This window comes from Otolemur garnettii, unplaced genomic scaffold, assembly GCF_000181295.1.
Source record: "Otolemur garnettii isolate 467f Iridium unplaced genomic scaffold, OtoGar3 scaffold00124, whole genome shotgun sequence".
Classification (NCBI taxonomy): domain Eukaryota; kingdom Metazoa; phylum Chordata; class Mammalia; order Primates; family Galagidae; genus Otolemur; species Otolemur garnettii.
Genome location: NW_003852519.1, coordinates 3,412,903 through 3,425,642, shown reverse-complemented (window position 1 = coordinate 3,425,642; position 12,740 = coordinate 3,412,903). Strand labels below are relative to the sequence as shown.

The 12,740-nt window shown below is 40.7% G+C and overlaps 2 protein-coding genes across 2 annotated transcripts; one reads left to right on the top strand and one right to left on the bottom strand.

Annotated features, from left to right (window-relative positions):
* Positions 1–2: 2 nt before the first annotated feature.
* Positions 3–460, bottom strand: LOC100952019 (histone H2A.J; the record flags this gene model as incomplete). The annotated part of the gene is made up of 1 exon (XM_012810063.2): positions 3–460. A coding segment is annotated over exon 1 (366 nt), but the record flags the coding sequence as incomplete, so codon positions are not given.
* A 3,592-nt stretch (positions 461–4,052) lies between these two features.
* On the top strand, positions 4,053–4,482 carry LOC100951702 (histone H4). Its single transcript, XM_012810067.2, is given in 2 exon segments — positions 4,053–4,083; positions 4,086–4,482. Coding segments are annotated over 2 exon segments (303 nt in total). The 5' UTR covers positions 4,053–4,055; the 3' UTR covers positions 4,361–4,482.
* The last annotated feature ends 8,258 nt before the right edge of the window (positions 4,483–12,740 follow it).

The window sequence follows — 12,740 nt, the reverse complement described above, 5'->3', positions numbered from 1 at the left end:
CTCTCTGTCTTCTTGGGTAGCAGCACCGCCTGAATGTTGGGCAGGACGCCGCCCTGAGCGATGGTCACTTTCCCCAGCAGCTTGTTTAGCTCCTCGTCGTTGCGGATGGCGAGCTGCAGGTGGCGAGGAATTATCCTAGTCTTCTTGTTGTCACGCGCGGCGTTGCCAGCCAACTCCAGGATCTCCGCGGTCAGGTACTCCAACACCGCCGCCAGGTAGACCGGCGCCCCGGCTCCCACTCGTTCGGCGTAGTTACCCTTGCGCAGCAGTCTGTGCACGCGGCCCACTGGGAACTGCAGGCCCGCGCGGGAGGAGCGGGACTTGGCCTTGGCCCGCACTTTGCCGCCCTGCTTTCCGCGACCAGACATGTTTACCTCTAGCCTAAAATACCGGAGAGAGAGGGGAAAAAAAAACAACCCAGCAACTCCGCTCTGTCGTGGGAACTCAACGTGCCACACCGGAACTGTCTCCACAAACTCTTTGCTGCCACTAGGCAACGCCTTTCCATTGGGCGCCGCAACGACCTCGGCTCCGGTGACCAATGACAAGCAGGCTCCACAGCCGACTACCTCCTCCCTCTTTCGCCAATCAAAGGAGCAAGTCCCTAGTTCTCATTTGCATAACTTTCCTTATAAATATCCAGGCCCAGCCCGCTCCGCGTTCGGGGGCGCTGACGAATTTAGAGAATGCTACCCTGGGTTTTCTTGTCTACCCCAGAAGGAGAAACTCTAAAGAAAGAAACAATTTGGAATTAGAGCTACAAGGGCTGCCCAAGCACCTGAGGTACCATGTGCCAGATGTTGCTATACTTTTTAGGTGGAGTTTCTCATGTATACCATAGCATGCTAGTCAGATAGTTATCTGACACCGGAGCTCGCTGCCTATTAAGCAAAATCTCAGCTTCTCTGCCTAATTCCTCCTGCCCGGTACTGGTGTGTCGTCTGTTCCTGGAGCCTACCGAGTAGGATGAAGAAGCTGGCTCCAAAAAGGCTTTGTCGGTAGTTGGCCATCTAAACTGTTTTACTATACCAGATGACACTGATCGCCTGCAAAGTTCTGCTGCTCTTTGGCTCCTAAGGGCTCTGACGGGAATGCTTCCCTAATTAATAGGGGCCACAAGATTGCCTAGCTAGAACATAATATCCCTTGTGTTTGGGGTAAAGGGCCTGAAAAGAGCCACGGGGTTTTATGGGAGAGGCCGCAGGCGCAGCTGAGGCTGGAAGTCTTGGCTTTAGCTTGCTACCTGAACGTCTGAGAGCAGCCAAACAGCCGGTCACCTTTTCCAGGAAGACTTGAAGGACCCCTGGGGTCTCTTTATAGCCACTAAAAAGGAAGAATGGCAACAGTGTACAAGTATGCAAGAACAACTTGTTCTTATATACCAGAATTGTAGACTCATAATATTTGAAACAAAATACGAGTTTTTTTTATTAGAAATTGCTTTCTACCAATTCATAATTTTAATTACCTTAAAATTTTTTACAATTATACGGTTACATTCTTACGTGATGTAAAGTTAAACCTTTGTTTATTAAAATAAACAATTTGGGGTGGTGCCTGTGGCTCAAGGAGTAGAGTGCTGGCCCCACATACTGGAGGTGGTGGGTTCAAACCTGGCCCTGGCCAAAAACCGGAAAAATAAAATAAAATAAACAATTTTATGTGGATTATACTATCCATGTACATTAAAGCAAATTTACTATCTCACTATCCTAATAAAGATTTGATTTTATTGAAATAACGTTTTCAAGTACATCTGTATGTCCTTAGTGCCTAGCTCCATGATTAACCTATAGTGTAGACTCATGTCTTTGGAGTGTGGAAGCAGCACATTGTCATAGTTAAGGTGGTTATCCTAAGATTCTTCATAACTTAAATAAATTTGTCAGAGGTCACTTAATAGATGACATTCGATAAGCTACTTCTGCACCTATCTCGAAGTGTTTTGAAAATTAAATGTTAGTAAGCATCCAATAACGTAGATATATGGAAAAAATGGACATACAAATCTTTGGTGCAATTTTTTAACAAGATGTTTCTGAAATTAGGTCTGTGAACTAATTTAAATTTTTGCCTGTATCATGGCTAACTTTTATTTTATTTATTATTATTTTATTTTATTTTTTTTTTTTTTGAGACAGAGCCTCAAGCTGTCCAGTCTCCTAGAGCCTCCGTCTCCCAAGTAGCTGGGACCATAGATGCCTGCCACAACACCTGGCTATTTTTTTATGGTTGCAGCCATCATTGTTGTTTGGCCGCTGGGCTGGATTCAAACCCGCCACCTTAGGTGTATGTGGCTGGCTGAGCCCATGGCTAACTTTTAAAAGAACTTTTAAAATTATTACTTTGGACACTTTTTTCTTTTATTCTTTTAACCCAGAGATTTCTCACTTGAAAATGTTCCCACCTTGATTTCTTAGAAGAGTAAACATAAACAAGACAACCTATCTTACTATTACAGGATTCGTTAGCTCTTTAAGATTGGTAGACTTTTCTTCTTCCCTCTGAGTCAAGAATTAAAATCACGTAGTGAAGTTAATACAAAATTTTCTCCAGATATACAGAAAAGAAAAAGGAAAAGAAATACTTTTGGGGTTATGAAGACAGGCAAGGATTGAAACAAGTTAAATTATAAACATTTAGAAATATAATACATTTTTACCATACAGTTTTTCTGCTATAATGGCTTATCTTCAGGGCTAGGGAAAAAGAGCCCCTTTTATTAAAACATGTATTCCTCAAAATGCTGATTAAATACCTGGGAAAGACTTATGAATCATTCCCTAAATAAACCTGCCTTTTAAGATAGGGAGTCCTGTCTCCTTCCAAGAGTAGTAAACTTTACTGAAACTTTCATTTTTGTTTGAAGATTCTCTTCAGAAAGGAAGAATGGAGAGCCTTTCCATGGGGCATTTTCAGTATGACTCATCCAAGGCTACTACTGTGATCTCTATTATTTCACAAGAACTTTAATTTGTAAGTGAAAAATGTGTGTGAGAACCTCAGATTTGAATGACAAAAAAAGACAATTTCGATATTTCAACTAAACAGCCATAGAAACAATTACTTGGTTCAAAAACAAAAAAACCGAGCTGGGGCGCCCCATATACCAAGGGTGGCAGGTTCAAACCCGGCCCCTGCCAAACTGCAACAAAAAAATGGCCGGGCGTTGTGGTGGGTGCCTGTAGTCCCAGCTGCTCGAGAGTCTGAGGCAAAAGAATCGCCTAAGCCCAAGAGCTGGAAGTTGCTGTGAGCTGTGACGCCACAGCACTCTACCAAGGGCGGCAAAGTGAGACTCTGACCCTTAAAAAAAAAAAAAAAAAGACAAGCTGGCAGGGGAGGCAGAAGCAGCTGGAAGGGAAGATGGGGTGGAAAACGGTAAGGTTAAGTGGACTTTATCATTATTATTTAAAGAATTTTAATTGGTTTTCCCAAAGGCCATAAAAGAGGGGGAAAATGAACTATTAAAAATTTCCTAGTGTTGCAGCTCTTTTAGAATTTGTCTAATTTTCCCAGTAACCACTGAACGACTTCCACGCAACAACCAAAAAAAATCCTTTTCCCCTACTGCCCCCTACTGACGACTTTAGAGATTCACATATAAAGCGTTTCTGGTTCCTACTGATTTTCACGTAGGTCAGAAATGGTATTACAAATAAGCACTTTATTTGAAGAAACTGTAGTACTAGAATTGGAGGGCAGTAGGGAGAAAAAGGGACTGAAAAATGTGTGTAGGATCTGGCCTACTTTTAAAGTGCTAAGAAAAACCAATACAAATTTCATCAACTCATGTTGTTTAAAATTTCAAATATACCATGATGACTCTTTCTTCAAATTTGTGGCGAAAATATCCAAGGGTTTTCCCTTAACAAAAAAAGCTTAGCTTACTGCTACCGGAATTTACAACGGCCGGAAGGCCGCCTCCAAGGGGCGGAGCCTATAGCTCCGCCCACTTTCAAAAAGTTTTCAAACAGGTCCGTAGCAAAGGAATATAATGGGTTTCCGAAACCAACTGTTTCCCGGGTTTTCTGGCTTGAAAAAGCTGTAATTTCATAATGTCCGGACGAGGTAAAGGCGGCAAAGGGCTGGAGGTGCAAAGCGACACCGGAAAGTCTTACGGGACAACATCCAGGGCATTACCAAGCCGGCCATTCGCCGTCTAGCCCGCCGTGGTGGTGTAAAGCGCATCTCTGGGCTCATCTACGAGGAGACCCGGGGAGTGCTCAAAGTCTTTCTGGAGAACGTGATCCGGGATGCAGTAACTTATACTGAACATGCCAAACGGAAGACTGTCACGGCCATGGATGTGGTGTATGCCTTGAAACGACAGGGGCGCACCCTCTACGGCTTTGGCGGCTGAGCTGTCCCCACGCTTTTCCAGACTCCAAAAGGCCCTTTTCAGGGCCCGCACAACCTCACAAAGAGAGCTACTAACGCTTTGTATTCTGAGGCGTGTCAGATCTTGAGTGTAGGTGAAGCACTGACGCTGTGAGTAGGGCTTAAGCGATGGAAGCGTCTTCCCGGAGTTAGGCTTCGGGTGGGGGGCAGCGGGGAACCCAGAACGCAAGCTTGGGGCGGAGTAACTCAACCCCAAAGAAGCCCGCGTTTAGAAGTGGTCAATAGCTACCGAGGCCTGAACCCTGAACACCCCCAGAGCGGCTTCTGCGTAATTCGGGGTTTAGCCGCCTTCCCGCCGGTCACAAGGAGGTTACCCGGCCTGACAAGACTGTAGGGGCCAGGAGGTCTCAGCGCTACCACCAGAAAGTCCCGAGGCGCTCAAGGCAGCCCTGGTGTGGCGCGCTGGAGTAGTACGGGGTGTGACTTTCTTAGCTGACATTCCAAGGGAGCGGTGACCAAACTGCTGAAAAAGCGGCGAAGTCTAAACTCAGGCTGAAGCTCGCGGGTCCCTACAATTCCAGCGAGCCAGCTGCCGTAGTCGGCCACGCGAGCCTTAGTGGCGGGCCAGGGGTTGGCCGGCGGCTCGGCTCCAGCAGTCAAGAAAAGCCGGTCTCCAGCCGGTCATAACTGGGAGTAAAGTTATGGGAGTAAAGTTACTGGGAGTAAAGTTACCTAGCTTCGGACGTGAAGGCCCTATTCCGAGGCCCGTGGGGCTCTAAAGGGGAGATGGGCGGCGGCGGCGGCGGGTTGGGTTCTAATGAGTGAAAGCGTGAGCGGTCCTGCGAGGGGACCCTGCGGTGCTGCGGGAAACCTGAAGCAGGTGGGGCGCGCTGCAGCGAGTTCGCGCTTTCCGGAGGCGAGGGGAGGGGCCGAGTTCCCGGGAACCACCTGCGTGCAGGCCCTAGGGGCTGTCACCGAGGCGGGGCGGGAACCAAAGTCTGGGATGGCTTTGCTTTGCTTCTGGCGCTCTCCCTTAGTCTCTATGTGAAGGAATTGGGGAAGCGGCTTAAGCACTCCCAAATGAGGCGTGACCCATGCAACGTTAACTAATCTCCCCCAACTCTCGCTTTTCTAAACATGGAGAAAGTCACTTAGCGTCAGAGGAAGTTACCAGCACTTAGGGGTTAGGGATCTGGAGCCAGGATTTGAACCTAACCCCACCGTAGTCTTACTCTCTTGATGTTAACATTATGGGCTACCTCTTCTGCTGAGTAACCTCACCTGTTCCTTTTTGCTGACATTTCCCTTCTAGATGATGCAGGACAAGGTGGCGCCACAACCTGCCGCCTTAGCCCTGGAGGTGCTGATGCTGCTGCAGCAGGAGGAACCAACTTGATGGAAGGGCCCCGACACCTGCCGCGGAGACACTGGGCCTTGCTGTCTCCTCTCCATGCATTTCTGACTGGTGGATTTCATGTAAGATTCCATGGCCTGAGAGTCCATTGGACAGTTGGCTGTAACTGAGGAAGACCCACAAAAGTCAACATTGAATTCCCGCAAAACAACCACCTGCCACTACATAAACCCCTGAGCAGAGAGCCTGAAGACAGACCTCCAAGAGGGAGCAGGAGAGCTTGTTCCCCTCCTGGGTTCTCTCTGCCAGGAGGTTTGGTTTTTTGTAGTTGTTGTAATTTTTGTTTCTGTGAATAAATCCTGTGGTCTATGGATTCATTCTTGGAATCCCCAAGTCCAAGAACCTGAAACTCTGGTATCATAGATACTTTATCCTCTACTCCATAAAAACTCAAAGTGTGTACATGATGCTGATGTTGATTTGATTTCTAGGACAGTGAGACAGTCCCAAGAGCTCAAGTTTCTATAATGCAAGTGGAAAATTAACTTAATTAAAAGAAATAGCATCCAGCACACTCTCGTGCCCTTAATATTTGTTAAGGGCAAATACTGAATTGGATTTAGCATAAATCAAATTATTGAGGATTGTATGACAATTAAAAATATGTATTAAGTATTTAACTTACCTGGAATTGCTTAATTTTTGTTTGATTATTAGTAATGGTCTCTGTTCTTTGTACCTGTCTAATAATACGGCTTAGTACAAATGTTTGTTAAATAACTCGATTTCAAATCTTTAATGTCTATGTTAAAATGTGAATAGAATGTTGTTGAAATTAGATCCAGTAGTGAATTCATGCCTTATGGATTTTGAACATTTATTTAATGCTTCTTTTGTGTTGTCATTTGACTATTCAGAGACAAACAAGCACAGTTTCTGCCACCAAGAAACTTGTATCTTCCAAGTAAAGAGGAAGGAAGGGGAAAGATACGGTTTTTTCTAATAGAGTGGCATGAATTCAATGCCAAGAATAATTTTTTCCGGCCAGGCCTGTGGATATCTTCAAAGTGCAGGTGACATCTGTTCTGAGCTAATAACCTATTGAAGAAGGGGAAGGCCACACCAAATTTGGGCAGCAAATAGCATAAACAACTGCCAAAGTAGCTTCCAGGAGTGGTATGTTTGGGAAACCTCCTAACAGTGGATATTCCACAGTGTATATTTAATTTTCTTGGCTTAAGAATAATGCAATGGAGGGAAACAGTTGGTTAAAATTTGAAAACAAGTCCAAACAAGCCAATAAAAAAAATAAAGTCAATAAACATAGGAAGAGAGTTTCAATGTGATTAGTCACCAAGCGAATGCAAATAGAGACCACAAAGAAATAAAATTTCTCACTCCAGCAATTGGAAACTATTTAAAATGGTTTTAAGTAATTTCTTTTGTTTTCTAGATTTATAATCATATAATCTTTAAAAAATATTTTTCTTTACAGAATTTTATGTCTTTTATTTAGTTCATTTGTTGCATTGACTGGTAATTTCAGACACGTAAGAAACAATGGTGATAGTGAACATTTTTTACCTTTTTCCTGATTTCAGTGGAATTGTTTCCTCCTTAAACCTAATGCTCCCTTTTAGTTTGAAACCTATGTAATTATAGTTTGAATGGATTCCCATATTGCCGTAGTGCTAGGCACTTTTATTTTTCCTTAATAATGTGGCTTATTAAACACTAAAACACAAAAAATTTTAATCAGAACATATCATGGAAGTATAGGAGGAGAAACTTAATGCAAAATACTTAAACTATGTTTTTATAATAAAAACTGACTTTATTAAGGGACATTAAGTAAAAACTATACTAACCCAGGACAAGGCCAGGCAAGAATACCCACTGTTACCACTTCTGCTCAACATGGGGCTGAAGTCCTAGCCAAAGCAATCAGGCAATAGAAAGAAATAAAAGTTATCCAGATCAGGAAGAGGATGTCAAACTATTGCTTTTTTGCTGATGATATGATCTTATATCTAGAAAATTCTAAAGACTCCACCAAGAGACTGCTGGAATTGATAAATAAGCAAAGTCTCAGGTTACAAAAGCAGTGTACACAAATCAGCATCATTCCTCTACACCCAAAACAGGCAAGCTTAGAGTCCAATTGATGACTTAATACCATTCACAACAGCTACAAAAAAAAAAGAAAAAAAGAAAAAAATAATAATCAAATACCTAGGAATACACTTTCCAAGGAGGCAAAAGATTTCTACAAAGAAACCTTGCCTCAGCCTTCCAAGTAGCTGGGACTACAGGCACTCACTACAATACCCGGCTATTTTTTTGTTTGCAGTTTGGCCAGGGCTGGGTTCAAACCCGCCACACTTGGCATATGGGGCCAGTGCCCTAACCACTGAGCCATAGGCACCACCTCGAGGATGACAATTTTCATTACTGGGTGGGCTAGCCTACTAACAAATGGGTTAACTATTCCTTATTGGAATTTGCCATCTAGTGTGGCCAGTCACACCATTTAACAGATAGGATTCAGAAACAATCTACTGAGTGGCTGACCTAACTGCCTCATTTCTGACACTTTTTCTACAGACATGCTCTTTTTTTTTTTTTTCCTATCTACGGGGGAATATTTTTTTGAGATAAGTCATGACCCACCTTTTTCATTTCTCATTCCACATAAAATTTAATTTGTAGCCTTCTCCAAATTTAGTACATTTGGGTATATTAAACTTTGAGGAAATTCAAAATTGTAACAACACAGGACATTAAAAATTCCAACCAATCTAAGTGCTTGTACCACAAGCAATTAAGTCTGAGAAAAAGAATATACTGAGATCCTATAGTAAATGTATTAACCATTGTGAGAATTTGTTTCCTTCTGTGTATGCATCTAGAAGGAGTACAAGGGCGGAACATTTAAAATTGAGTTATTGTGGGAATATAGGACACAGGTAAAAATATATTAAGTAACATGTTTTGAACTTGATTCTTCCAAATATTGCATGCTTAGTGAATCCCCTTTGACATCATTGGCAATGTTTTTTTGAATTCAGTTTTGCTAAAAAGTAAAAAACATTCTTTTTTTTTTTTTTTTTGGCCAGAGCGGGTTTGAACCTACCACGGGTATATGGGGCCGGCACCCTTACTTCTTGAGCCACAGGCACCGCCTGTAAAAAATATTCTTTTATCCTGGTATGTAATACATACCTGTTTGGATTATCTGATATTGCTGGTTCACTTCAAATTGAACATTTTGTCTTTCAGCCTGACACTCCCCCCAGGTGATTGTAGGTCCTTTGAGAGAGCCATTCACAGTCTTTGAGAGGTGACTTCAGTAAAGGCTTCTGCATTCAAAGAGAGTTGTAGGATGAACCCTGGTGGACAGTAGCTTTGAATTCATTATACACTATCAATTATATTTCAATCACCAGTGGAGTAGACTGTTACCATGAAAATCTCTATGGGGCTATAGTACTGGCAGTGCTTGCTGGAAATTCACCTGAGAAAGATGGCACATTGAACCCTAAGTATGAATTCCAGATTTAATGTAACTCCTTTTTCTTTCTATCCAAAGTAGGGTCTATTTCAGAGATGCTAAGATGGTTCAGTACCTGAAAATTAATAATTACAGCAGTAATTACAGTAGGAAATTGCATATTATCAATGGATGCATTGGATAATATTAAAAATTCATTGATGACAAGGAAAAGCATTTGATAATATTCAAAATTCATTGATGACAAAAATTTTCATCCTAAAGTTGATAAATATCATCTACCAAAAAAAAAAAAAAGAAAACCTATAGCCAACATTATACTTAGTGGTGAAAGACTGAATCCCCACACCCCAAGAATGAAAATAATAACTGTTCTCACCAGTTTTTTTCAACATGGTACTGGAAGTTATACCTGCTATATAAGAGGGGGGAGGAAAAACAGGTACACATCTGAGAATAAAAGATATTAAACATGACTATTTATGCAGAAAATCTTTTTTTTTTTTTTTTTTTTGAGACAGAGCCTCAAGCTCTCACCCTGGGTAGGGTGCCATCGCATCACAGCTCACAGCAACCTCCAACTCCTGGGCTCAAGCGATTCTCCTGCCTCTACCTCCCAAGCAGCTGGGAATATAGGCGCCCACCACAACACCCGGCTATTTTTTGGTTGCAACCGTAATTGTTGTTTGGCGGGCCCAGGCTGGATTCAAACCCACCAGCTCAGGTGTATGTGGCTAGCGCCTTAGCTGCTTGAGCCACAGGTGCCAAGCCTATGCAGAAAATCTTAAAGCATCTATAAAAAGAATCCTAGAATTAGTAAGTGAGTTTGTCAAAATCACATAACCCAAGAACAACATATAAAGATCAATTGTATTTGTATATGTTAGCAATGAATACATGGACATCAAGATTTAAAATACAGTATCATTTACAATCACTCAAAAGATGAAATATTTAGGTATATGTCTAACAAAACAAGGTATCATTTGTATGCTGAAAACTACAAAACTGTGATGAATGTTCAGTAAAATCTGAACAGAGAGTGATGTCAGTAAGATGGACTAATAGGAGGTCACCTGCTCATCTCTTCCCAGGACAAGAATTTTGCTTTAATCCACAGACAAAAGTTTCTCTGAGGGATCCTGAAGATTCAGGTAGGAAATTGTGACTCCTCAGACTGTTTATGAGTACAGATGGCAGGTGGCAGACCTACCAGTCATGTCCCCAGGTTCAAACAGGAAAAAATATTGGCAAGCTATGCATCTAACAAGAGCTTAATATCCAGATTATACAAGGAACTCAAACAATCCCATAGCAGTACCTATGTAAAATAGCTAAAATAATTTTGTAGAAGAAGAAAAGTATGAAGAGTCAGTGCACCTGATTTTAAGACAAATTGTATAGGCACAGTAATAAAAAGTGTCTATTAAAGGCAGGAACAAAAAACATAAGCTAAATTGGAATGGTTTTTAAAAAACTAACCTCCAATCAATGAAATAATTGATTCAGGCAAGGATCAATGGATGCTAAAATCACTGGGTAAAAGGTCGTTGGGGAAAAAGGATATTAGTACAATCTCAGGTGTTATTAATTACAGATATTATTAATTACAAAGGGGAAAAGGAACTTTACATCGGAGAAATATGGTATATACCAAAGAAATAATATCCCCAACTAATTCTATGAGGTTAGCACAACTTTGACACCAATAACTGACAAAGGCAGCTCTTTCTCAAATGACAAAGGCAAACTGAAGACCAATATCACTCAAGACAGAGGCAAAAATCCATTTTAAATATTAGATGTGCAACGGTCCTTAAATACAATGCAAAAAATTAGCACACCAAATCTAGCAGTGTGTAAATATATCATGACCACATTCAGTTTACTATAGGAATGATTGACATGATACAATTTTTTCTTTTTCTTTCTTTTGGCCAGGGCTGGGTTTGAACCCATGACCTCTGGCATATGGGGCCAGCACCCTTACTTCTGAGCCACAGGCACCACCTGATACAATTTTTTCTTTTAAAAAAGTTTAAAAAGGCATTTTGATCATCTCAATAGATTCAGAAAACAATATAAAGTACCCTTTTATGATTAAAATCTTTGAAAAGAAGTAATAGAAATATCTCTATCCTAACACAAGAATTTAAAAAATAAAATAAAAACTAAATCCTTGTAGTAACCATCATGCTAAATGGTGAAATGTTAAAAGCATTATCTTTTTTTTTTTTTATTGAATGGTAACTATGTACATTAATGCACTTCAGGGGTACAGTGTGGGGTTTTCACACACAATCCGAAACACTTCCATCAAACTGGTTAACATAGCCTTCATGTCATTTTCTTAGTTATTATTTTAAAATGTTCACATTCTACTCTTAGAAAGATTCACTTGTACCCTTATAAGATAAACCTCAAAAGTGATCCCTCTAAAAAGCATTATCTTTAAAATAAGAAACATAACAAGATATAGACTGGTAGGTGAGATAGTAGGTGAGAAAAAAGGGGAAATAAAAATATAAAAACTGTCATACCTCCCCACTGAGGCAAGCTGAAATATACTATCTCTCCACTCCTATTCAAAACAGTATAATAGGGTCGGCACGACGGGCACAGTGGTTATGGCGCTAGCCACATATACCAAGCAAGTTTGAACCCGGCCCAGGCCAGCTAAACAACAATGACAAAAAAAAAAAAATAGCCAGGTGTGGCAGGCTCCTGAAGTCCTAGCTACCTGGGAAGCTGAGGTAAGAGAATGGCTTAAGCCCAAGAGTTAGAGGTTGCTGTGAGGTGTGACACCATAGCACTCTATCAAGGGGGACATAGTGAGACTCTGTCTCAAAATAAATAAATAAATAAATAAATATTTTAAAAAAATAAAAAAATTTAAAAACCCAGCATAATAAGGAGAAGAAAGGGAAAATATGTCTAGTCTATGATATATTTGTATGCATAGAAAACTTCTTTTATTTATAAATTATAATCTTAATATGGATAAAAGAATTTAACAAAGTTACTAGATGCAAGGTTAATATTAAAAAAATTATTTCTATCCATAAAAAAACATTTTAAAATATATAAATCATGATTTGCTTATAAACATATTTATAAGTAAACACACATATATACTGGTTATGAATGATTTTGATAAATAATATATAAAATACACATACCTACGTAGATCATTGAAAAAACTTCATTTAGATACAAGATGTAAACAAAGGGAGAGACTTGTGTTCTTAAGTATGATGATTCAATATACTAAAAATATTGTTTATCCCCAAATTAATCACATCTATAGTTTTTTGAAAATTTCTTGTCAATTTTTTTTTATTTTCTTGAATTTTGTATTTAATTGTTTTAGTTTGAAGTGGTTTTTTGTTTTGTTTTGTTTTGTTTTGAGACAGAATCTCACTTTCTCACCCTCAGCAGAGGCTGTGGCATCACAACTCTCAGCAACCTTAAACTCTTGGGCTTAAGCTATTCTCTTGCCTCAGCCTCCCAAGTAGCTGGGACTACAGGCGCCTGCCA